This window comes from Heloderma suspectum, chromosome 2 (genome assembly GCF_057233095.1).
Source record: "Heloderma suspectum isolate Gila_16-S chromosome 2, 16-S_ref, whole genome shotgun sequence".
In the NCBI taxonomy this organism is placed as follows: domain Eukaryota; kingdom Metazoa; phylum Chordata; class Lepidosauria; order Squamata; family Helodermatidae; genus Heloderma; species Heloderma suspectum.
This window is the reverse complement of record NC_139459.1, coordinates 316,579,123-316,605,382: the sequence shown is the minus strand read 5'-3', so window position 1 is coordinate 316,605,382 and position 26,260 is coordinate 316,579,123. Positions and strand designations below refer to the sequence as shown.

The window sequence follows — 26,260 nt, the reverse complement described above, 5'->3', positions numbered from 1 at the left end:
CCGTCTCACCTCCTGTTTCAGAGCTCGTAACCGCGGATTGAACCATGGTGCAGTCCGAGCCCTGTTCAGGGGGAGAGGGCGTTTCGGAGCCACCCGATCTAATGCCCCAGTGATTGCGGCATTCCAGCCACCCACCAGGGTCTCGACCGAGTGGCCGTTGGCATGCCCCAGAGAATCCCCAAGCGCGTTCAGGAATCCATTTGGATCCATAAGACGCCTGGGGCGGACCATTTTAATGGGTCCTCCACCCCTGCGGAGGGGTTGTGGAACCGAGAAGTCCAACGTCACCAGATAGTGATCTGACCATGACAAGGGGGTGGTGGATATACCCCCGACTTCCAGATCACTCCCCGCTTCTCCAGAAACAAACACAAGGTCTAGTGCATGACCGGCTACATGGGTGGGCCCAGTTAGAATATGGTGCAGCTCCCAGGAGGCCATGGTCTCCATGAAGTCCCGAGGTGCTCCTGTGAGGATGGCCTCCGAATGTACGTTGAAGTCCCCCAACACCAGTAAGTTAGGGGAATGTACACGCACATCAGACACCACCTCAAGCACCTCGGCCAGGGAGTCAGTCGTGCAGCGGGGTGGACGGTACACGAGCAGAATCCCCAGACTGCCCTTCGGGCCCAACCTCCAGTACATGCACTCAATAACCTTGGTCTCCCGGAGAGGGGGTCTGGTGAAGACCAAGGACTCTCGGTAGATAACAGCCACTCCCCCTCCCCGATCCCCAGCCCTCGGCTGCTGTGCATATGAAAATCCGGCTGGACACATGGCTGCAAGGGTTAGAGCAGCAGCCTCGGCCAGCCAGGTCTCCGTAATACATGCCAGGTCTGCACCCTCATCCAGGATCATGTCATGGATGAGGGAGGTTTTCTGGGTAACAGACCTGGCATTGCAGAGCAGCAAACGAAGGCCAGAAGATGGGGTCACGCCTCCCCCAGCCATCCTTTGGCTCTGGACAGGCCCGGAGCAGGGGACAGATACTACACATCTCTCCCTTGTTCCCCTTAGCTGGCATGGCCTGCCCCTAGCGCTCCGCCAGCGCCTGCCGCCCAGCCTCGGTATGTTCATAGTTTCAAAGATGCTATATAGAAATTAACAAAGGACATATATCTCCATACCTGAAGGGGTACAAATTTAAAATAGCTGTATCTATTTAATGTAAATAGTTTGTTTGGATTCTATGATACACTTTTTGTTATTTTCTTTATTACAAGTGTGCAAACCACACTTCAGAAAGCTGCATGAAATTGGCAGCCACAGTACATTAGTTTCCATGCCAGATTCAATGTACACCTCCTGAATCAGTCTCAGATTCATATTGAGTTTTAGTTCAAATAAGCCTCAGTTCATACTGCCATTTCCCCATGGCCTACTTTAGTCTAGTTCCATGCCATTTCATTTGCAAAACATGTAGCAAGGCAAATAGAGTTAGGCAAGGCAAAATATACCCTTCCACATATGGAAGGCATCTTCCACATGTGGAAGGCATTCCTCCACTCACAGGGCTGGATCCAGGATCTGCCTTCCATGTACAGAAGGGTTCTAGTCACAGAAGGTGCCTCTGCTTGAATTTTGCCCAGACCTCAGCATACCCCATTCTGCAGGGTCCCCCAAACCTCTGTGTAACTTTGCAGGGGAAAGGGTTGGAGGGATGCTATTGAGAGGAGGGCCCGTGCCTAAATATGAATCCAATCCATAGAGTTGTTTTTGCACCTCTACTCATGCTGGAGTGTTGCACAAGATAACTCACTGTTCTTTTCTATGTGGAAGTACTCCAAGTCCCCAGGAGAAAGTATGGGACCAGACCATGGGATTCAGATAGCTGATTGCCACAGAGGGACTATTGAGTTTAATTTATATGCAGAGTACATCATGAGAAACGTCGGGTTGGATGAATCACAGGTCGGAATTAAGATTGCCAGGAGAATTATCAACAACCTCAGATACGCAGACGATACCACCCTAATGGCAGAAAGCGAAGAGGAACTAAAGAGCCTCTTGTTGAGGGTGAAAGAGGAGAGTGCAAAAGCTGGTTTGAAACTCAACATCAAAAAAACTAAGATCATGGCATCTGGCCCCATCACTTCCTGGCATATAGAAGGGGAAGAAATGGAAGCAGTGACAGATTTTATTTTCTTGGGCTCCAAGATCACCGCAGACGGTGACTGTAGCCATGAAATTAAAAGACGCTTGCTCCTTGGGAGGAAAGCTATGGCACACCTAGACAGTATAGTAAGAAGCAGAGACATCACCTTGCCGACAATGATTCGTATAATCAAAGCTATGGTTTTCCCAGTAGTAATGTATGGCTGTGAGAGCTGGACTATAAGGAAGGCTGAGCGCCGAAGAATTGATGCTTTCGAACTGTGGTGCTGGAGAAGACTCTTATGAGTCCCCTGGACTGCAAGGAGGTCAATCCTCTAACCCTGACTGCTCATTGGAAGGACAGATACTGAAGCTGAAGCTCAAATATTTTGGCCACCTAATGTGAAAAGTCACTGGAAAAGACCCTGATGCTGGGAAAGATTGAAGGCAAAAGGAGAAGGGGATGGCAGAGGATGAGATGGCTAGATAGCATCACCAATGCAATGAATATGGACTTGAGCACTCTCCGGGAGAGAGCGCAGGACAGAAAGGCCTGGCGTGCTATGGTCCATGGGGTCACGAAGAGTCGGACACGACTGAACGACTGAACAACAACAACAATCACAGCTTGGGAGGAAGGGTTAAGTCTGCCCACCACACACACGCAGCAATCCTCCACCACACACAAAAATTGCCCACCGAGCTGCAATTAGGTTTGAAGAAGCCTGCTAAGCCTATTTCCAGTGTGTGTGTGTTTTGGTGTGTCTGTATGAATGTGAATCGTGTGCGCTTTATGTGTGAGAACTGAGGTGTGTGTGTGCGTGCATTATGTATGGATGTGGGTGTGTATGAGAGAGAGTGCGGAGTGGTGCCCATTTTCACTTTGACCTGTCCACCTATGGTATGCGGCCCCAGGAAAGCGAGCCACAATATATATTTTTAATATTTTTATTCTGCCTTTCCACAGATATATCATATCAAAATAATAATACCATAAAATCAGCAATAAAACCATACTAAATTATTAATGTGGTCCTTGGGCTGAAAATGGTTTCCCACTCCTGTGCCACAGTAATGTATAACTTGGAACTGTCTCTGTCTCAATTTGCAGAGCTTTATAATAAAGCTCTACAAATGGAGACACACCCAGTTCCAAGTTATACATTACTGTGGCACAGGAGTGAGAAACCATTTACAGTGCTTTAGAAATGTAATATATAATAAAAATTAAATATTCTTTTTAGGTTCAGATTGATTTTACATAACATTTATTAATGATTTAGTCATCCAAATGGGATGATTCAGTAGTGCTTTAGTTTTGTAGATTACATATTTAAACATTAATGTGTTCCTGTGATTCATCAGAACAATGATGGAATTTGCTACAGTTAGAACCAAAGAAGTTTCTCGCAGCTTTTGCAATCCCCCACTGTAAATAGGTTTGAGCAAAAATCTACACTTTTAGAGCAAACCCCACATTTAATAAAGTTTGGATGAGTCAAAGTCATCCTCTTCTACTTGGTGATGCAATTTCCCCCCCAACTACAATGGAGGTTTTAATGGTTGTGTAATTACCTTGGTATGTTAAGTGTGAAACTAAACATTGCTCTGGAACTACTCCTTACATTACTGGCTCAGTGACCCTTCAATGGCAATAAATTGTCCCTGAATGAGTGGAGTAATGTTAAGGATTATACCATTGCTTTTCTGTACCTGCATAACAAATACAAATACATATCAAATACAAAATGAGAAGAGAATAATAAATAAAATAAGCTCTCTTCCTGGGGGAAGGAGAGGCTCATTACCTCTCCTTCCCCCGCACTGTATACAGGCTGTCATGTACACAAGTTTTTCCTATTAATAATAAAAAATAATCATAGTCATTAACAAAGAGTCTTGTAGCAACTTCAAGTCTAACAAATTTTTTACGGCGTAACTTTTTGGGGACTAGAGTCCACCTCATCAGATGCATGAATTGTAATCCTCAGTTGGCAGCTAAATATACACATGGGTATACAAAAATGATTAAAATGGCAAAGAAATGAAAAAAGAACACTCTGTCAGCTCAATTCAAACTTTAGTGTATACTAAATAAGCGTAGTGACCACCCACAACAGCATAAGACACTCACTTTAGCATTGCGAAGTAAATTAAGGCTTGTAGTAGGACAAGAAACCATTGGGATGTCCATATGGACACCTTGCTTGTTGACGGGGGGGGGGGGGAGTTGTGTCTGGTAGCCATGCCTTCCCACCCCACCACACGCACTATATACACATTCAGGCAGTGTTTAAATGTGCTCTGTATATGTGCTAACCCTCACACAAGTTGGAATTCTGGCCTAATTAGTTTGCACATAGAGCCTCATTTCATGAGCACTGAAGGGGTGGGGCTCCAGCCCTTGCAGCCCTGTGACCCTCCTCTTGCATTCCTTGAACATGAGGAAGTGACTTTAGAACTTCTCTTTTTTTTCTATTCAAACCAAATGAATACATTTGAACTTCTAATTCAACTATTTCACGCTGGAGCCCTCCTTTGAAATTCCTCAGTTGGAAAATAGAAACTTTCATATTAGCAACAGTGTCCAGAGAGATTGAAATGTTTTCCCACTCGTTTCTGAATGCTGCCATTTTTTATGTCAAATTTGCATCGATTTAATCTTTTGTGCAGAGCAGGGATGGGAAACCTGACTCATGGACAAATTTAGCCCACCAGGTCGTCCCATCTGACCCATGGGGCCTCAAGTGAGGCCCCTTCCCCAAGCTCTGCTGCCTTCCCAAGCCCCACCCCATAGGGACTAACAGGGAGAGGAAGCCCCAATATCTCTAGTCAACGACTGGAGATAACAGCAGGGATTTCCCTGCTTGCCACTCCCCCTCCCAATTGGGAGGGCGACCAGTGCATTAAGGGAAAACCCCACTGTTATCTCTGGAGTTAACTGTGGGGATTCCTTTACCAGGCTGCTTGCTGTCCCAACTGGGAAGAGGAGCAGCATGCTGAAAGCTTCGCCTGCCCCACATCTTTCCCAGTGGGTCACCAATGACATCTGGCCCATGAAGGGATGGGGTAGTCATCTAGCCCACCCACCCAATTTTAGTTCCCCACCCCTGACATACAGACTGTTCTGTTTGACCTGTACTTGTTATATTGCTGTAAAAGACTACAAAGCAGAAAGGCGTTGCTGGCCATTGATAGCACATATCATAATGCAAGATGAGCAGGTGGATGATCCTGATGTTATATTCTTTACTGAATTATCACAGACTGTTCTGTTTGTATTTCTTTGCCATTTTAACCCCACTCTTCACAATATTTAATTATTTATTGAATTTCTTAAACACCTCAAATAAATTTCTTTAGGCGTTCTAAAAAATGATGATGATGCTACGTTTTCCCACTCAACAGCCATGTGTATACCGTGCCAACTGAGACCACTTCAGTAAACTGATAAAGTGGACTCTGACGAAGTCCACAAAACTTCATGGACAATAATTCTGTTAGTCTTTAAAGTGCTACAAATCTTTTGTTCTTTTTTGTTGTTGTAAAAGACTCCTGAAGTTGTTGTTAAGCTCCAGACAAACAAAGCACTGTTTAATATAAAAATTTAAAAAATAACGTAACTTTTGTTGATGGAAAAGCTCCTGGTAAAAAACACCTGTACATGTGCAACTGCCTTTTTATTATGGTGATAGGGATGGCACTGTGTGCAGAAGCTCTGCATGGGCACTAGAGCTCTGGACTAGAGGAATCCTCTCCCCACAGTTTCTAACGGTATTTAGCATTTCTGCCTTAGCATAGCAGCAATTTAGCAAGTTTTTCATTCCATTCATTCAGGGTGCGATCCTATGCATGTTTAGACAGAGGAAAGGCCTACACCTCCCAGCATGCATAGGATTGTGCCCTTAATGTATTTATTTAAAATATTTTGCTGTTGAGTGCAGGAGCATCGTTAATTTAATGCAAGTATGTAGCTTGTTCATGTATGTAAAAGTACAATATATTAAACATCTTGATTTCTTTCTTGTTCTTCCAGACGCATATGCGAGAGGATCGGGAGCTTCTACTTCAAATGCTTGTACATTGTCAGCCATCAGCACAATAATGATTTCCCTCACAGCTAGATCAAGTTTATGACAAAAAATATCTAAAGGACTTCCTGTTTATAATATAACTAAGCAACATTTAGCTAGTTGTTTTGAAGACACCCAGTACTAAGTAATATTGTTGTTCAAGTACATCTTACTACTGGAAAAAAATGTTTTATGCTTCTCTAGGAATGGCATTATACAGTACTTCCTCAAAGCAAATATAGCTTTGTCTGAAGTTTCCTCGGAAACTCTGCAATGCACTGAAAACATCTGTAATACGATGTTACCAAAGCAGTTTACATATGTCCTTATATGCATATTTTTATTATATATTTAGTGTTTTATAGACTTTTTTAAAGTTAACATATGATGTAGATATTAATTTCTTTTCCCCTCTGCTATAAAATGCTACTGATAACATTATCATTGCAAATATATATTGTTTTGGAATGTTTTATGGCCGGAAGGTCAGCGTTCTCAGTAAATCAGTTTCCAGTTGATTGTATAGTTTTACAAAAATGCACATTAGCAGAGCTCTTTTGGCCTTGATCCATCCTTCAGGGCATTGGGGCATATCTGCATGCAGAAAGGATCCACACAGGCATTCTCTGAAGCCTTCCTGCCACACCCTGTTTCTCCTCATGTTTGCCGCTGCTGCACACAACGCACTGCAATGCTCCTGGACACTGCTGACAAGGCAAGGTCAGATCCTGCCCTTATGTAGTGGCTCACTCCCTGCAGGCCTTGCCCGTAATGGAAGAGGCAGGAGTGAGTTGCTAGATAATTGTGCCTGAGGCACAGGAGATATTTACCTAGCACAGCAGGACAGCCGGCTGAAGAAGGGTCAGTGGAATACCTCTGAGGATCCCCTTCACATATGTGGAAGGGGATGGATCATACCACTGTTTAAAGCTGTCAGGATGGTCTTACTTACATCCAGTACTTTTGACATACAGGATTTCATTTTTGATCAGATAACTAAAACAAATCCAAACCTTCAATGCATTTGCTTTCAGATTTGTGTAAGACAACTGCATAATATCATGTAGCTAATATTTTGATGATGCATAGCAAGATTTTTTTTTCAGAATGTACTGATTTAGCTTTCTCTAACATTTTAACAATCATTAAATTAACATTCATTCCATTTAGTCGACATTGCTCCTATGGTAATGTAGACCAGACGATGCTATAGCAAAGGACAAGATTCTAAAAGTGGTGACAATCTGAAATTCTACCAGTTGAACTGTTTCTGTGATTCTGGATGTGCACCATTTTAATCAGGAAGTCTGTGAGTCTGGATGATTTTAAATGAAAGATAATTATGCTGATTTCTTGTCTGAATGTATCTTTCTTTTGACAGGTACATGTTAACTGTAATGCTGTATAGATTTGTTTCATAAATTGGATTACAAAATTAGCTGTTTATATGATCTTGTTTGACTATAGGTCATGAACTAAACCTAATAAATAACATTCTAGTGAATATTTCTCTAAAAAGGCTTTTTTCCATTAAAAATTGTATGTATGTCTGGGTGTCTCTATGCACTTCCAAATAACTCCTTTATTTTAAGAGTTCAAATCCTCCCGTCTTTCTGCTTGCAGAAGTGATCTTCACACAATCTTAAGAGTGTTCTGAAGATCCAGGTGTAGTTGTCTTGGCCAGCTCTTCATACACATCTAGCATGTCAATAAAACTCCACTGAAATGTGACAGTGAGTACAATCTGTCATGAAGTTTCTCATGCAACCATTATTCATTCCAGCTGCTGGAGCAGAGTATGGAGAATGCCCCAATCGAGTGACTTGGGTATGCACGCAGAGGCTTTAAAGCATATATGACGTTCTACACAAGCTTGCTTGTGCAAAGCTTCATGCATGCACCAGAGTCTGGCAGAGTACTGGATCATGGCCAAAATGTACAAGAAAAATATATTAATACAAAAAGGGTTGTTTGTTATTATGGGACAATTTTGTAATATGCTCAGATGGAACATGAAAGTTAAAATAGCAATGAAATTTTCTATTTTTCCCAAGTTTAAAAATGCACTGCAGAGGCTTATAATTTGTTCTTCCTGATAGCTTAAATTTGCCTGTAACTTGTCTCTTTTGCTTCCAGAACAATACAAGCTAACTTGTAAACCTTTCAAAATATATTTATTAAGTTACTCATAATCAGGATTCCACATGTGTAAGTTGGGGGTGTTAACCAGAGAAATATTGTCAGTATTTCAAGTTGTGTTCCTTTCTTAGTTTGATATGGTTACTTCTATGTAAAAACAAAAAAACCAACAAAAAAAACCCAGAAAAGAAAGAAAATAGAAAAAAAAGCCTATGTAGTTTTTCTCCCCAGTGTAAATGATATTTATCAGTGATCTAGCAGATGTAATCTTTTTTAAAGTTATTGGTAATAAATATTCTGTTATTTGTAAATATTCTTGTCTTTAGGGGCATTTTTCCTGTATTCTTTGTGGTTTGTGTTAAATAGCTCCATTACACGCTGACCCCAAACATGCGTGGTATAGCATCCATTTCAACTGTAGTGCAGAATGGATTGTGAAAATGCACTGTCTCAGTGGTTGGGCAAATTTCCCCACACCCAACTTCGAATGGGCACAATTACAATTTTAAAATAACTCTGAAATAAATAATTTTAATTTCAGGCCCCATTTCTAATTGAGAGCCATGTCAGTGATGCCACTGGGAGCACGGGGGGGGTCCAGAGGTCTGCCCACCTGAATCCCGGCCATGAGCTCATCACTACGAGCCCACTAGCACCACATCTTCCCTCTCTCACATTTAACTACAGATGGCAGTACAAAGGGCTTTCAGTGGGGGCAATGATAAACCTTAGACTTCCATGGTCTTAAGAACCATTGGAAATGCAGTTCCGGACATTGCTAAGCTTCCCAGTCCTCCTGGCTGTTGCTGCGGGATGGTTCCTCATGTCTTTTTTGATATCAGGAAACATGGGAACTACATTTCCAATGGGCTGGATATCCACAGATGCTTCTGTGTATGCCTTTAGCAATGTCTAGGGGCCTAACAGAGGCCCACTCTGAGCTTCCTCACTGCCACCATTAAATAAATTTGGGAATGAGAAAGGGAAGGCGGCAGCTGCAGAAGTTCAAAACGGGGGGCCAAAAAGCTGGGCCTGAATTCCAGAAGGGCCTGTACCAACATGACACTGGCTTCGGAGAGACTGAAACTGAACACATTTGGAATCTTCCTTATTTCAAAGCATCTTCACTAGCCAAGATACACCCTTTAAGAACCTGTTTGGTTAACTGGGCAACTTATTTGATGACTCAATTGTGCTACAACAGAACACTTACAGGTTCATTTTTCCTCTCTTCAAACTATCTACAAGGTGCAAAGTGAAGCACACCTTTTCAATTTGCTCCATAAATACAGCTGTCAAGGGGCATGAAGGCTAGCAACCTGGTTCACTGCCCAATGAAAGATATCTGGAAAGAGACTGTGGAGACTTGACACCCACTAGAAGACAATGCCCTAAACAGTGATGTCCTCCACTCACAATGGTTTTCCATTCGTTTCAATACAGAGAACTCAGTGCACGCAACACTATGCATAGATGGAAGCGGTCTTCCCTGTGCCAGCCCTGCATGTGTATACTTTGCAGCCAACGCAGTACTTTAGATCTGGACTGAGCTTCACAAGAGACTAAGTCTTTTTCTATGGGATATGAGATTTCTTAAGCAACAGATCATCAGAATGTGGAAGCTCCTAAAGACTGACAGCAGCATAAAAATGGGAAGGGGTGGAGAAGTGGAGCTGTTTGACCAGAAGGGCTGGGGAAGTAAGAACCATTGAGGATAGCCAACAATGGAAACCGTATCTCTTCTCCTATCAATATGATTGGCCATGATAACCAAAACGCCTTGAAAATGGCATTTTCTCAAGGCATTTTGGAACACAGGAAGCAGCCTTATGCTGTCAGACTGTCTATCCATCAAGGTTAGTATCCTGAGTGACATCACCTCTCTAGCGCTTCAAACAGACATCTTTCACAGCCCTACCTAGATAAACCAAGGACTGAATATTGGACCTTTTGCATGCAAAACATGTGCTCTACCACTGAGCTATGACCCTTCCCTTATGGCCTTTTCCTGCCCTCATGACCCAACCATGCCCCCCTCTCCATCCAGTCATATGCTGAGCAGAGGGCCTGGTTCACACTGGAGGTTATGTGCATGGTGTAGAGCAGGGGTGGGCAACTTGTGGCCTTCCAGCTGTTTGGCCTACAACTCCCATCAGCCCTAGCCAGAAGAGCCAATGGTGAAGGATGACGGGAGTTGTAGGCCAAAACATCTGGAGGTCACAAGTTGCCCACCCCTACTGTAGATGAAGTGATCATACTGTACTCCACCACCATCATCTATTTTAGTGTCATCCTGGTTGAATGCATGAACTGTTTGCACATAGTGTGATTTGCTGTTAATGCAGCAATACTACAACTACACCAAGGGTAGGGAAACCTTTTTAGGATGTCACATACCCTCAAGGGAAAATGGTCAGGGGCAACATGCCAGCAGTGGACAGAACCAAACCATACATCCCGTTTACACACATTCATCCACACACACTCCCCCATTCACAGATATCACTACACTTCCCCATCCACACACATTTAACTGTCCACATGACCAATGCTATATTGTGAACTTTTGTGCAATCATCATGAGCATTTAATACTGCCCAACTCCCAAATGCCTGTGATGCTTTATGACTTTTAAAACGTGTATTCTTTTATATGCTTTTGAGAGATTCTCGTGCTTTAAAGTTTTACATACCCCCTTACTCCTATGTTTTTCAGTCTATCTGAGACCTTCTATCCATTGTACAATAACCTCCCTTTACCAAGAGTTCATAACAAAGGTGATTATACTTCCAAAACTGCTTCATACTGACCTACAGTGTTGGTCCCTTCAGCCACTAAGCCAGGAGTGAGGAACCTCTTTCATCCCGAGGGCTGAATTCCATTTCACAGAAATGCTCAAGGGCCATATGGTGGGTGGGACCAAAGGCAAAGGGTGTAGGGCCAAAATGCAAAAATACCAGAATATGTTAGCTTAAACTTACTGCCAGTATCTCAACCTTGAGAGAGGCATTTCAACCATTTAGAATGGGAAAAGCCTGCACAAAAGCTGGGAAACCACCAAAACGTTGGTGGGTAAGGAATTTAAAATTCAATCTGAAAAAGCTTATTTAAGGCAACGGTTGTACTAAACCCATCAAAGAGTCCAAGCTTAAAGGGCTGCTTTCTGAACCAATGTTTTGATTTGGGCCTAGATTACAAGCAAGCAAGGTCAGCTTGACCTAAGAAAAGGGGGAAATGATGAGTATATGTATATTTGCCTCAGACAGAGTAAAACCAAAGAGAAGAAGTTGGGAAATTTCAAAAGAACTGTAGAGTATATAAGACATCAGCAAATACGAAAGCAAGAGGGTGTTACTTTGATTATGAGGAAGGGTCTTTGGAGAGGCTAGGCCACATTATTGTAACCAATCAGTGAGCTTAGAGTATTACAGTTTCCATTTATGGAAAAAGGCAGAGAAACTGGCATAGTACAAAGGTATAAAAGATCACCATACCCTAGGTTCTAAGTTCTGCCGTCATTCAAGATTCCTAGCGTCTGCTTCAGCCCCATTCAGAGAGTCTTTGAAGGGAGACAGAGCCTTCACTGATGAATATAGTAAGCCAATTCTATTCTTTTCCTATTTCTCATCCCATTTCTGACCCTTTGTGTAGTATTTTCAGGGGGCTGGATGAACAGGGAAGTCCAGTTCCATGAGCGCAGTTGATTCAGCATAAACTTGGATCCGACCCTATGCATTTTGTGAATAAGTACTTTATTTTGTCTTTCTGAATCTTTTGCCAGAACTGTTCAGTGTCCTTGTGGCCTGCTCACCTTGGTGCACTGCCTATCCACACCTGTGATATGTCTTTCAAATTAGCATCTTAAAAAATGTTCTTGATAGAATTTAGTTATCTAAGCACAAAAGAAGATAGTTGAAACTGATTTCTACGTTCAGACCATAATGTTTTACAGCATATACAGTGTATTTGCAAGTACTAGTTTGTAATCAAACACTATTTTAAGCTATATCGTGATTAGGGATGTACGAAATTCCTACCTGGCTCTGTGCCAGTCAATCTGCGGTGGGGGGGAGGCGCTCCATCCCTCCCCCCAGAATCCTCCCCAGCCAGCTCCACTCCCTGGCCGGCTCTGTGGAGCCGCCGGCTAGGGCCAGCTGCAGCTGGAGTTCTGGCCGCTGCCAGGCCGCAAATGGTGGCCATCGTAGCGGCCACCATTTGCGTCCTTGCAGGAAGCTGTGATATGCTACGTAAGTATTTCCGTAGCCTATCATGGCAAAAGGCAGCCACGCAAATGGCGGCCGCTACGCCATTTGCATGGCTGCCTTTTGCCGTGATAGGCCACCATTTGCGCCCCTGCTCTTTGCCATGATCAGCTATGTAAGTATTTACGTAGCCTATCATGGCTTACTGCAAGGACGCAAATGGTGGCTGCTATGACAGCCGCCATTTGCAGCCGCAGCCCGGCAGCCGCCGGGAGATCAGCCGGAGCCACCGCCAGGTACATTCTGTCCCGGGGGGATTCTATGGGGTGGTGGGGTGGGGGAGGCTGTTCTGCTCACCGGAGTCCGTGGCTGTAATTCTCTGATATCCCTAATCATGATCCTGTTCAAAGAAAACAGCTCACTAAATCTGAAACATTCATTCATGCTGTTCTCTTTGAAGTCAATATTCATATTGCACTACATCTAGATTAATATCAGACTAAATAATTTTCAAAGACAATAAAACAGACCTCTTCAAGCTATCTTCCATGATCTTCAGCCTTGCTTCTGATTTCTTTTCCTTATTCTCTGAAAGACAAATCTGAGTCTAGTGAACAAAGTGACAGATATTTCTTTATTTACAAGGTGTTCAAATAAAAAGGGAGTACCAAGCAGAACTCTCATTGACGTCCTTGAATTATAACCAAATTGTATTTTAGAGTCAGAAGCTCTTTTGCTGGCAAGTCAATAGATATTGCCCTTTGAGATCCGATAGCCACAACCTGTCAGGGGGCCCTACCTGGCCTCTTTCAGTCTACTCCAGTAGCCAACTCCAGACACAGACAAAGGATTCTTTTCAAGGCTTTATTCCTTTTACAACTTAATAACTCTATCACCAGCGACTACGTTATGAACAGCAGAGTAACCTATGCCCCAGGTTGGAAACAGTTGGTCCCTGTTTGAACGAGAATCACTTGCAGACCCTGAACTTATGGGCTCAGGAGAGTCCCTCCCCTTTTCCTTTGGGTCCTCTGGATGCGACTGTTGCTTGCGCGCCAAACGGGCGCTACGCCTCCTTTCCGTGCCCTCCATAGCTCGTCGCTCTTTGCATCTGCGTCGAGCATCCAGCAAGCCCTCCTCCCGCGCTCTTTCACTCCCAGGACCACTATCTATCTCTGGAATGCCAGCAGGAGGAATCTCTGCCAGCTGCAGGGCCTGGGAGGGATGAGCGCGCTCCTCTCCCACGGACGGCTGTTCCTCCTCAGAATCAGAACTGCTCTGAGGTTCTATGGGCTCAGTGTCCACCCTGACATCATCCCCGCTCCCATGAGGGCCCTCCCCGGGCTTGTGAGGGTACAGCTGGTGGAAACGCCTCAGCAGCAACGGAGCATGTACATATTCCGCGGGTTCCCAGGATAGCTCATCTGGCCTGTACCCCTTCCAGTCCACCAGATATTGCAGGCGTCCACGAGAAAGGCGGGAATCCAGAATCTCCGCAACCTCAAACACCTCCTCCCCCTCCACCAGCACTGGCGGCGGGGGGGGGGGAGGAGCCGGTCAAGCGATGAGGGTCGCCAGAAACCAGAGGGGACAACAAGGACCGATGAAAAACAGGATGGATCTTCATGGAAGGGGGGAGAGCCAGGCGAAAAGCAACAGGGTTAATCTGGGCAGTAATCTGGAAAGGCCCCGTGCGACGAGGCGCGAGCTTCCTTGCGGGTGAGTGAGAGGGGAGGTAGTGGGTGGACAACCAAATCCAGTCTCCTGGTTGCAGAGACGGACCCGGCTGGCGCCATCGGTCCGCAGAGGACTTGTAGGCTGTCTTGGCTTGCTCGAGGGAGTCCCGTAAGATGTGGTGTACTGCACTCAACTCTTCTAAAAACTAAAAAGTAATCTGCACCGAAGAGAGAGCTAGGGTGGACGGGAAAGCCTTGGGGTGGTAACCAAAATTGGCAAAAAATGGAGTTTGGTGGGTGGAAGCATGGCAGGCATTGTTATAAGCAAATTCTGCGAGAGGCAGCAAGGAAAATCAGTCATCTTGCTGGTAATTGACACAACCCTGGTTTCATTAATCATAGTGACACAGGTATGTAAACATTACTTCATACAGGGGAAAGACCATAAGGGAAACTATGCAGGGCCACACCTGTAATCTAGCTTATATTTCACAAAGGCCAGTACCAGATGCTTTACTGGAAGTTCACAAGGAATAAGGGCCCTTTGTTGAGTGATCCACTTGTTGATGTTCATAGCAATGTGTGGGTACAAAGATTTTCTGCAAAACAATTGGCAAAAGCAGCAGGTAGTATCTTAACCCACATTTTGTGGAGGACATCTTAGGGGGTGATGGATTTGCACACTTTTTGCAAGATTTCTTCTAAGAAGTGGTGATATATAAGGTGATATATCACCTGCAGCATAAATTGGGAACAGATTAATACTGCTCATCAGCATTCATAACCAGAAGCAGGTCCACATTACAAACTAAGGTGCTTGGGGGTCAGGTTGTTTAACCTTCTTTACATTTAAATGTTTCCGTCTGTTGAACCACTTTCAGCCCAAGTGCCAAATTCCATTTTGGAAAAGGTCTTGGGGATAGCATTCCAGTGGTGGGTACAGCCAAAGGAAAAGGGAAGGCCAAAGGCGGAGCCAAAAATACCAGCATCATTTAGCTTAGCATTCTTATGACCAATAACTAAGCCTTCGGAGAAGCATCTCAACACTTAAGAATGTGGGGAATACACTGCATAAAAGCTGGTAAATCACCAAACAAACAAGAGATTGAGGGAACCCTAGAGGGCAAACTGGGACGCCAGGCAGGATGGATTTCATCCCAAGGTATGAGTTCTGCATCTCTGCTATTTAAGAAAGTGAATGGTGTTCACACTTCATAAAAGGCTTTGAAATCTACAGATCTGCACTATTACAAGCACCAGGATATTCTCATGAAACAATTAAGGAGATGAAAGCAAACTATCAAATAAGAGTTAATAACACGGCTATGCTTCATTTCTGAACTTTAAGGCAAAACAGATACAAATGTAGCTACACAAACAGTACACAGGGTTGATCCAAGAATCCTAAGAGGGATGGCTTTTTTGAGTAACTGGAAAAGAGAGAGAACTGTCTAAGAAGCAGTGACGTGGGGCAGATATTGTTTCCAGTGCTTTATTTTTCTGCAGAAAAAATCAATTCCATAAGTTAATTTGTAAAAATGAATGTATGCCAATTCCAAATTCCATATTAGGCAAGCATGACAGGTTCAAGGTTGTAATGAGTGTTTTCCAGGTGATTATATGTGATTATACTATCTCAAGTATGTGAGAGAATACATATATGGCATTAAAATACATATATACCTCAGTGTGAAACAGAACCCATAGATATTGACAGCGAATCTGAAGATGCCCCAAGAACCTCAGTGGAAGAAAGCTGAAGTCTGTTGAAACAGATGAGTGATTGTCAGCATATCATGCACACTTCCTTGGGTTGCTGAAATGTATTACGGCATAATCCTTTGGATGCTGACTGGGAGTTATAGGACTTTTTTATGTCTAAAAATGCACAGGATTGCACCCTTAGCATGTCAACCGTTTTCAGTACCTTTGTGTGTGTTTTCTTAAATTTAAACAATATATGGAAAATAATGCTATTGTCATTAAATTTTCACAAGTATTCCAATAAAATGTCTACATAATACAACATTTAAATCACATTAAGTGTGCTTAATCTTTTCTCCTCAAATATTTCAGGACAAATACTTGTGGTATACTGGGACAATAATTAACATTTTTAGCATTGTTTACTAACTACAAGTAAAATAAACATGCTAAATTAGGTCTTTCTAGGGCAGGGGTGAGCAACTTGTGACCTTCCAGATGTTTTGACCTACAGCTCACATCAGTTCTAGCGAGCAAAGCGAATGATGAGGGATGATGGAAGTTGTAGGCCAAAATATCTGTTCTAGGGCATCAGAACATTTTTAGACACAAACACAGATTGTTCCTATGGAAATGACCCTATGCAAATTACCCCAATTTGCATTGGAAAATTTTCCAGAAAATATTCTGTGAAATTTTCCAATTCAAAATTATCTGGAAAATCCACATCACAGCTAAGAACAAACGGACGATACAATTTTCATAGCCATGAACCATCTCACTGTGAAGGTGCAGAACCTAAATCCACTGCATGAGAACCCAAAAAAAGTAAGACTGTGAAATCAGAAATTAATGTTATGTCTTTGAAATCCCTAATGAAATATAAAATGAAGAATTGAAATAGAGAAGCAGCAGTTGGCTCATCTCCTTCATCAGCGATTTTAAAGGCATAGATTTTTCTGGGTTGCAACCTAACAAGTTTACAAGGCCCACTTCACCATTTTTGTGATGCTGAAGTATAATTCACCAGGCACTGCTCCCACATAAGTACTGTACCACCTCATAGCGAAAATTCTTTGGGCAGTGTACAATACATCATATTCAAAGTACAAACATTAAAACAAAAACAAAAAAATAAAAGCAGTGCAGAATGAGACCAAGATAAAACCAGAAGCAAAGAATAAAACCATTACAATATCATAAAACCAAATTGAAATCAGCAGCAGAATAAAGCACCAGAAGCACTAAAGACAGTTTTTAAAACACCTGGGAGAATAAAAAGATCTTCACCTGGTGCTGGAAAGACCACAACGTAGCTGCCAGGCAAGCTACTATTCATATCAGCCGAAACTGACCAAGAGCAGTGCTTGGTAGATTGGACTTGACTCAGCAACAACATCAGGGCGCACAAGATTAAGCGGTGGGTCCACCTGGCTGGCAAAGGCACTGGTGGTACAATGTGGAAAAGTATGTAGCACACTTCCTTTTTCCAGATGAGTATGGAATACTTCCTGTTGATAACCAAGACTTGCGTGTCTCCGCTTTATCAGTCAAGCCATTTTTCAAACAAATTCAATTCACTTGAAACAAAAAGATTGCCAAGTCAAATTCAATTTTGCTCCAGATAATACTATAGAACAGCCTCAGAGCTCAAAGATTTGCTTTTTGCCTCTAAAGATTGCTTGGTTATACTGCTGACATTTGCTGTTTCTCTTATTCTAAATTTAGTTGTTTATTCCCCACAGCTGATTTTAGTCTAATTAAAAACAAACTCAAACAGTTATGTAATAATCACTTAAGCCTGTTTCCTCAGCCATGCTAAAAGATAACAAAGAGAAAGAAGAAAGTCAAAATAATGTATGTTTATGGGAAAAACTATCTTTTGAATTTACTATTTGTATTTCGGTAGCAAAACACATCAAGGTAGAGAACGCCATTTCCATACACAGTTTGAATAATGTGCCTTCAAGTAAATGAACTGGAAGTTACTCAGAACTACTAGTGCTCCCCAATAGGAATATTAACCAAGTGAAGGCTTTGCCAGTTTAGTAGTAAGGTAATGTGACATCTAATTAGCCATGTTGGTCATGCTGAGGTTCTGGTATGATGAACTCTCCAACCTGTTGTCTCCGCAACCTGGTGTCCTCCAGATGTGTTGGATTGCAACTCCCATCATTCCTGGCAAGCATGGCCATTGGGGAGGATGTTCCAAGGTATATTGGGGGAATGGGCATAGGGACTGCAGTGGGGAGGGAAGAGGGAGGGAGAAAGTCCCATCGCACAACACTCCCATCTCTTCCAACACTGGATTCCGCCCAAATGTTTTGTGACCTGTCTGTGCATGAGATCATATGACTGAGACTCTGCACATATTTCTAGTACTTGAATGATTGTATTACTAATTGTATTACTAATCTGCACATTGTATTACTAATCTGGATTATGACAGACTGATAGCAGTAGCCTCATACCATCTGTGAGGACCTAGTTTCTTCTTGAGTTAGAATTCCACCCCTGCTATAAGGCATCTTCCTACGTTCTTATATAAATGCATACTTTGGGTATGTGTTTAGAAAATATGTTCTTTTCTTGGTAATATTGGTTGGCCACATAGGAGACATTCATCTCTGCTTGTTTTCAAGATTGTGCACAAACTCTTCTTGCAATCACCGAGTCTACAGAATATAGACTGGATGTGGTTATAGATGCTAGTAGGTTAATCTGCTGCTCCATGATTGCATGAAGAAAGCTGTAGAACAGAGGAACATCCAGTTGTAGCCATGGCGTCTGGCAGTGACTTGCAGAGTTCTGCAGGTTGCTTATCTCAAACAGCAGGGAAAAGGTTGAGAAACCTTTTTATCTTCCCCTGGAATTAAAAGGGGAAGCTTACAGTACCATCCAGATGAAAACTTGGAAGAACAGTTCCTTTTGTGAAGAAACATAGGGGCTGAAATGTAAGAATAGATGTCGGAGTGTCATCACTGCACTGTTTGAAATTTCTAAGCAATTAGGAGACACAAGGACAAATGGCTCCAAACAACATCTCTGAACTTAAACTACCAGCAATATCTGAGGACTTGTAATTTAATTTATGTAAGTTTGTTTTTCTGGTTTCTGCAATTATACTTGCTTGTTGTGCTTTGGAAAGTAAGGGATGACAGAACGCCACCTACCCCCCCAATGGCTCCACCAGCAAAGGTTTCTAGAAATGCTGGAAATGAAGAGGAGTTGCTTGCTTTGATAAAAACTGTCTTTGCAGCTACAAGAGCAGTCAAAGAAACTTGAAACAATTCAGGACTCAATAACCGCCCTTCAAAGGGCTGTGGATTTAATTAATATCTCTTTTCAAAAGATGGAAGTGAAGGTTAATGATCTTGAAAAATAGGTTGTTGCGCATGAAACAGCCATGAAAGTGTCCCATGTTTTGTCTGCTTGAATCTCTCAACTGGATGCCTTCAAATGCAGAGTGAATCTACATATCCTTGGTATTAAAGATGTGGCTACTCATATAGGCATGGTGGAATTTATGGATAAATTTTTGCATGAGCTATTTGCTTTGCCATCTGATTTCTTACCTGATACTGAGCATGCATATCATGTTCCTGGTTCAAGGCGTGGCACTAAAGGGACGTCTGGGACTGTTATTGTTCAATTTTCACGAGTCTCCACAAAAAACTACCTTATGCGTTTGGCGAGAGAACAAGGTGAGCTCCGGTGGGGACAAGCAAATGACAAGATTATGTTCTTTCATGATTATACTAAAGAAACTGCTGACAGAAGGCGGCAATTTGCCAAGGCAAAAAGTTTGGCAAAGCAAATTAACCTGCAATATCATATTAAATAACCAGCTACATTTTGTGTTCTTTTTGAAGATCAGAAGAAGAGATTCTTGGATCCTGACGCTGCAGAAACATTTTTAATTGGTATTAAAATTAAATTCAGGGAACCAACTCTTTCAGCCTCTGAAGTTGGAACTTAGCCATTTATACTGTTCTTTTGAAGTGTTGTTTGGGTTTTAGCTGATAACTGGTCAGGCAGTAGGCCAAAGATAAATGTTTGCATTTTTTTTTCTTCTCTCTCCTTTTTTTTAATGTTATATTGTAATAAAGTGCGTATTTGTGTGCGTATGTGTGAGTACACATATAAATCTATTTTTAGATATGATACTACTTAAAATATACAAATGATTTGTTTCTATTTTTGTCTTTCTCTTAAGCTTCTCTTTTCCCTTTTTATTAGTATTATCACTATTAATATCACTATGGGATTATTGTTTTTGCTGTTCCACGCTGGTTAAACTTTTAATGTTTATTAATACGTGTTAACTGAGTAGTAATTTATGGCTAATGGAAATGGATTGTTTACTTCTATTTCTGTGCTAGAAGACTGTTTGGATATTTGGTTTGTCTTTATTGAAGTTTAATATAATTCTGTTTTTTTCTTTTTTTCTTCTCTTCCTTCTTTTGCTATCCTCCCTTTCTTTTCTTTTTTTAGAATACTGTAATGTTGGAAACTGAAGATTTTGATTATATTGTTGGTACTGTTTATTTTATTTGTAAAAATAAAATAAAAATAGAATTAAAAAAAAGAAACGCAAGCAAGCTGGAGAACAGAATATACTGCTCTGTGGGAAACAAAGGCAAAACTCCTAGGTATTCATATCAAGCCTGACCAATCCAGGAGCTTCTTGCTTCCCATCAATTGCAGGAGTATGTTGCACACCCCAGTAAAGAACTATGTCTGAATCTAGGGACTTCTAACATCTAAAATTAGAATCTTGAGATGCCTCAGCGTAAAGACCATAGTTCACTGGTAGAGCACATGCTTTTCATACAAAAGGTCCTGGATTCAATCCTTGGCATCTCCAGGAGAGACTAGGAATGACCTAAGGAGAGGCTGTAGCTCACAGAATCATAAAATAGTAGGGTTGGAAGGGGCCTATAAGACCATCGAGTCCAACCCCTTGCTCAGTGCAGGAATCCAAGTCAAAGTATCCCTGACAAGTGGATCCCTGCCCAGCCTCATCTTGAATGACTCCAGTGTGGGACAGCCCACTACCTTCCTAGGTCATTGGTTCCATTGTCGTATTGCTCTAACAGTCATGAAGTTTTTCCTGATGTTCAGCTGGAATCTGGTTTCCTGTAACTTGAGCACATTATTCCATGTCCTGCATTCTGGGATAATGGAGATCCTGTCCTTCCTCTCTGTGACAACGTTTCAAGTACTTGAATAGCACTGTCATATCTCCCCTCAGTCTTCTCTTCTCAAGGATAAACATGCCCAGTTCTTTCAGTCTCTCCTCATAGGGCTTTGTTTCCAGTCCCCTGAACATCGTTATTGCCCTCCTCTGAACCCTATGCAGTTTGTCTGCATCCTTCTTCAACTGTGGTGCCCAGAAATGGACACAGTACTCCAGATGAAGCTTAACCAGTGCTGAGTAGAGGGGAACTAGTACTTCATGTGATTTGGAAGCTACACCTCTATGAATGCAGCCCAAAATAGCATTTGCCTTTTTTGCAGCGACATCATATTGCTGGCTCACATTCAGCTTGTGATCTACAACAATTCCCAGATCCGTCTTGCTTGTAGTGTTGTTGAGCCAAGTATCCCCCATCTTGTAACTCTGCATTTGGTTTCTTTTTCCTAGGTGCAGAACTTGGCATTTATCCCTATTAAATGTCATTCTCTTGTTTCCTGTCCAGCACTCCAGTCTATCAAGATCACTTTGAATTTTGTTTCTGTCTTCCAAAGTATTAGCTATCCCGCCCAATTTTGTGTCATCTATGAATTTGATAAGCATTCCCTGCACCTCCTCCTCCAAGTCATCAATAAAAATGTTGAAGAGCACTGGGCCCAGGACTGAGCCCTGCAGTACCCCACTCATTACCTCTCCCCATTTTGAGAAGATCCCATTGATAAGCACTCTTTGAGTCCGATTCTGTAACCAACTGTGGATCCACCGGATCGTTGTTTCATCTAGCCCACTTCTAGCTAGCTTGCTAATCAGGATATCATGGGGCACTTTGTTGAAAACTTTTCTGAAGTCCAGGTATATTCTGTCCACAGCATTCCCACAGTCCACAAGGGACGTGACCTGATCAAAAAATGAGATCGGATTAGTCTGGCAGGATTTGTTCTTGACAAACCCATGCATTAGCCCTCCTCCAGTCATCTGGCACTTCACCCATCCTTCATGATTGCTCAAAGATGACAGTGGTTCTGAGAGTACTTCTGCCACTTCCTTTATTACTCTAGGATGCAGTTCATCTGGCCCTGGAGATTTGACCCCATTCAAAGTAATGAGGTGTTTCCTGACCATATGCCTATCAGTCTAAAGCTGCAATCCTGCCCCTTCAGCCTGGTCACATTTGCCAGGGGGGTCATAGCCCCTCTTTCGGAATAAGATTGAGCCAAAGTAGGAATTGAGCACTTCTGCCTTTTCTTTGCCATCTGTTATCATTTTGCCATCTTTATTTAATAGCTGAACCACCATTTCTTTCCTCTTTCTTTTACTATGCACATAGCTGAAGAAAGCCTTTTTGTTGCTTTTAGCATCCCTTGTTAACCTCAGCTCGTTCTTAGCTTTAGCCTTCCTGACACCATCCCTGCAATTCTGTGCTACCTGCCTGTACTCTTCCTTTGTTGCTTGGCCATCCTTCCACTTCCTCTGTATGTCCTTTTTTGTTTTCAGGTCATCTCTAAGCTTTATGTGAAGCCACATTGGCTTCTTCTGTTGTCTTCCACCTTTTCTTCTTGTTGGAATTGTTTGTAATTGTGCCTTGAGAATTTCCCTTTTTAAAAACTCCCGCCCATCTTGGACTCCTTTTCTCATTAGAGTCGCTCGCCATAGAACCTTACTTATCATTGTTCTGAGTTTATTAAAATTGGTTTTCCTAAAATCCAGGGTACACATTTGGCAACACTCAGCTTTTGCTTCATTTAGAACCAAGAACTCACGTATAACATGGTTGCTTTCCCCCAGAGTTCCTGTAAGTGCTACTTTATCCACTAAGTCATCTCTGTTGGTTAGGATCAAGTCAAGGATAGCCGATCCTCTAATTCCTTCCTCTACTTTCTGTAGGAGGAAGTTATCCACCACACAAGTCAGGAATTTCTGGGAGGGGCCATGTTTTGCAGAATTTGTCTTTCAACAAATATTGGAGAAATTGAAGTCCCCATTACTACTACATCATGTTTCCTTGACACACTGTCGATTTGCTTTTCAAAAGTTTCATCCTCATCCTTGATTGGGTGGCCGGTAGTAGACTCCGACCACCATGTTCCTTTTATTCTTTGCTCCATTTATTTTAACCCAGGTGCTCTCGATGGGGCTACCAAGCCCATCCTCCTGTATTTCTGTGCAGAGGTATGTATTTTTCACATATAGTGCAACCCCACCTCCCTTTCTGTTCCTCCTGTTCTTTTTGAACAAGTTATATCCTTCAATTGCTGCATTCCAGTGGTAGAGCACATGGTTTGCATAAAAAAGGTCCCACGGTGAATCCTTGGCATCTCCAGGAAAGACTAGGAAAGGACTTAGGGAGGGGCTGTAGATCCCCATCATCTCCAAGTAGGACAGAATAATTCTTGCCTGAAACCCTGGAGAGCCACTGCTTGTCAGGATTCCCCTTTTGCCCTGCTGAAAACTCCAATAGCCAAAATCAACACTCAGACAAGAGGCTGCATTTCCAAGGCTTTAATTCCATTTACCCTAATGAGGCATATAGATGCAAATTGCTAGACTCACAGATTACAAAGGAAAAGCCTTCAAGGAGTTCAAAGCAGAGCTACAAAAGTTGGTCTCCACTTGGGAAAAGGCAGCAAACTCCCTTAACTTAAGGGGTGGGAGGGGAAACTCTCCCCCTCTCCCGTGACACCTCTAGGCGCAGCTGTTGACACCAAGCCAATCAGGCAGAGTGCCTAAGTTCAGCCCCTGCGATTTCCTGCTTGTGTCTGCGCCTTGCGTCTAAGAATTCAGGCTGTCCTTCCCTTGCCTCCCCCTGTTCGCTGTCACTCACAAGGAAGTGTGAAGAGAGAGCCTCTCCATCCAGCTGTGCCTCTGAAGCTTGGGAAAGTTCCTCCCCCATGTGTTGCAGCTCTTCCTCAGAATCTGAACTGCTCTGGCACTCTATATGCTCAGAGGCAACCCTGACACTGCTAGTCAGTGTTGATAATACTGGGCTAGATGGACCAACGGTCTGACTTGGTGGGCCCCAGAATCCTACAACAATCCATGGGTTCTGGGTGACTTGTTCAACGATAACAAGCCACCCTCACTGGGCTCGCACAACATGGCAAGCCACACCAGCAAGGATAATTATGCATATCCACCCTGCATGTGACCAGCACACATGGTAGGAGAAATAAGCCACCATAGCTTATTTCCCCCTCCATGATGGTGCGAACCCAGTCAGTATAAGGCAGCTTCCTATGTTCCTATGACCACTGCCTGAAACCTGGAGTCCTCCTGCTAGTCAGCGTAGACAATACTGAACTAGATGGACTAACATCTGACTCGGTATAAAGCTGATGGCCCTAGCTGTTTCATTAACACACAAAAAAACAATCCTTAATACTTGCATTTTCCATGTTACAGACGGTGGAACGGATGAACATACAGACACTGTATCCAAACTGAAAATCAACTATCCTGAAATTGGCTTAACTGGCTCTAGATTTTTAATATGTAATAAATGTTTAGAATGTTTTATATTTTATAGTATTTTCACAGACAAAACATATTAAAATGTTTTAATTTGATAATCACAACAGCCATGTGACTTAAGTCATTAATATCAACATTCATTTCATAGTTGGGGAGCTATGACTGTGAGAGTAACCAGGTGCAACTGTGCAAGCTGAAGCACTGCACTGGGTCTGGTCATAAGAGAAAGGAAACAACCCTTGCACATTTTTTGCACAACTTTTGCACCTTTTTGTATATGCACAAACAAAGGTTCAATAGATCTGGTTTGGAAAGCAAGGGTGGGCCAGAGGATTATATGTTAGGAATAGGAATTGGAACATGGAAAACAGAATTCAAATTCCAGTTGTGGACTTGGCAAGCTGCACCGGCAAGGATAATTATGCAAATCTGCCTGGCATGTGACAAGCACACATGGTGGGAGAAATAAGCCACCATAGGTGACTCCAATCTAGAAAATCCTGCTACATTGCTCTCTGGATATGTTTTCACATTTTTTGTATGTTTCCTGGAATCGATCTCCAATACTCCCAGATTGTTGCCAGCTATCCCTGGCTGATACTCCCATAATTTCTGTGCCTTTTGGTTTCCCTGATTTCATGGCCATCCTGCCTCCACATCTTCCTGCATCAGCCCCTCCGCGCAGCCTAAACATAGATAGTAGCCCAGTACCTGGGAGAGAGGAAGAAATTATGTATGATTATTTATAATTTAGAGAGGCAAGCTCCTCAGTTCTTTTCAGAACTCCATAAAGCCATCCTACATCAGTACTTGTGCCAAGAACCACACTTTTCTCATGATACATACACAATTTTCATCTCTGAAAACACTGTAAAAGCTCAGGAAACAGAACATCATCACTGGACTAGGTGATCACTGAAACTCCTGGAAAATTGAATTATGAACAGCAGTTGCTGAGAGGAGAAGCCAACACGAACAGTTGGTAAGCAACACAAAGAATTAACGAGGAGGAAGGAGATGAGCTATGGAGCAGTATTTAATGGCAGCTCAAACTAGCCATCCAAAAAATTCAGCTGTAACAGTGGATTTATAAAGGATTTTTTCAACCATGACAATATTACTGTATTACAGAAACTGGACATAGAATAATGAAGAGAAAAAAGACCGTTCATCGCAACAATACAATTATTCTATAAAGCTACTGAGAACATCTTGGGGCTGAAGACTGCTTTATTCTACATAAACTGAAAGTGTTGTGCTAGACTATTTTTATAAGTCCGTTTTGTCTTTATGTCTGAAGGGGCAAGGTTAAAAGACAGTATAAAAACAGGCCATAATTGCGCCATGATCAGCCTGACACACCTCAAGAATGCATTAAAACCAACAAGGCTGAGAGGAAAAGGAACAACATATAGTAACACTGACTGAAAAATACATGACAGTGTAAAGGCATCCAGGAAATGAAAGCAAAGAGAACCATCTCTCCCAAAAAATAAAGTAAAAGAGGACATTAAAGAATGTACCCCCAAAAGGATAAAATAGGACAGACATGTAAGAACAAAACATGATAAGAAAAGTTGCACTTGTTATCCAATAATTTATGCAAACTAGTGTGCTTTCTATTGAAATTTTATCTTACGATAAATATTAATTGGTTGAGGTGTGTAGGGGACAAGCACATGTGCGCATTTAGAAAGCAAGGAAATA

At 42.4% G+C, this 26,260-nt stretch overlaps 1 protein-coding gene across 1 annotated transcript in view; it reads left to right on the top strand.

Annotated features, from left to right (window-relative positions):
* Window positions 1-8,614, top strand: part of CNTN4 (contactin 4) — an 886,373-nt gene extending 877,759 nt beyond the window's left edge. The window contains exon 24 of the mRNA XM_084840334.1: window positions 6,131-8,614. Coding sequence (XP_084696460.1) covers window positions 6,131-6,231 — 101 coding nt within the window. The 3' untranslated portion in view covers window positions 6,232-8,614. The remainder of the gene's footprint in view (window positions 1-6,130) is intronic.
* Window positions 8,615-26,260: the final 17,646 nt, after the last annotated feature.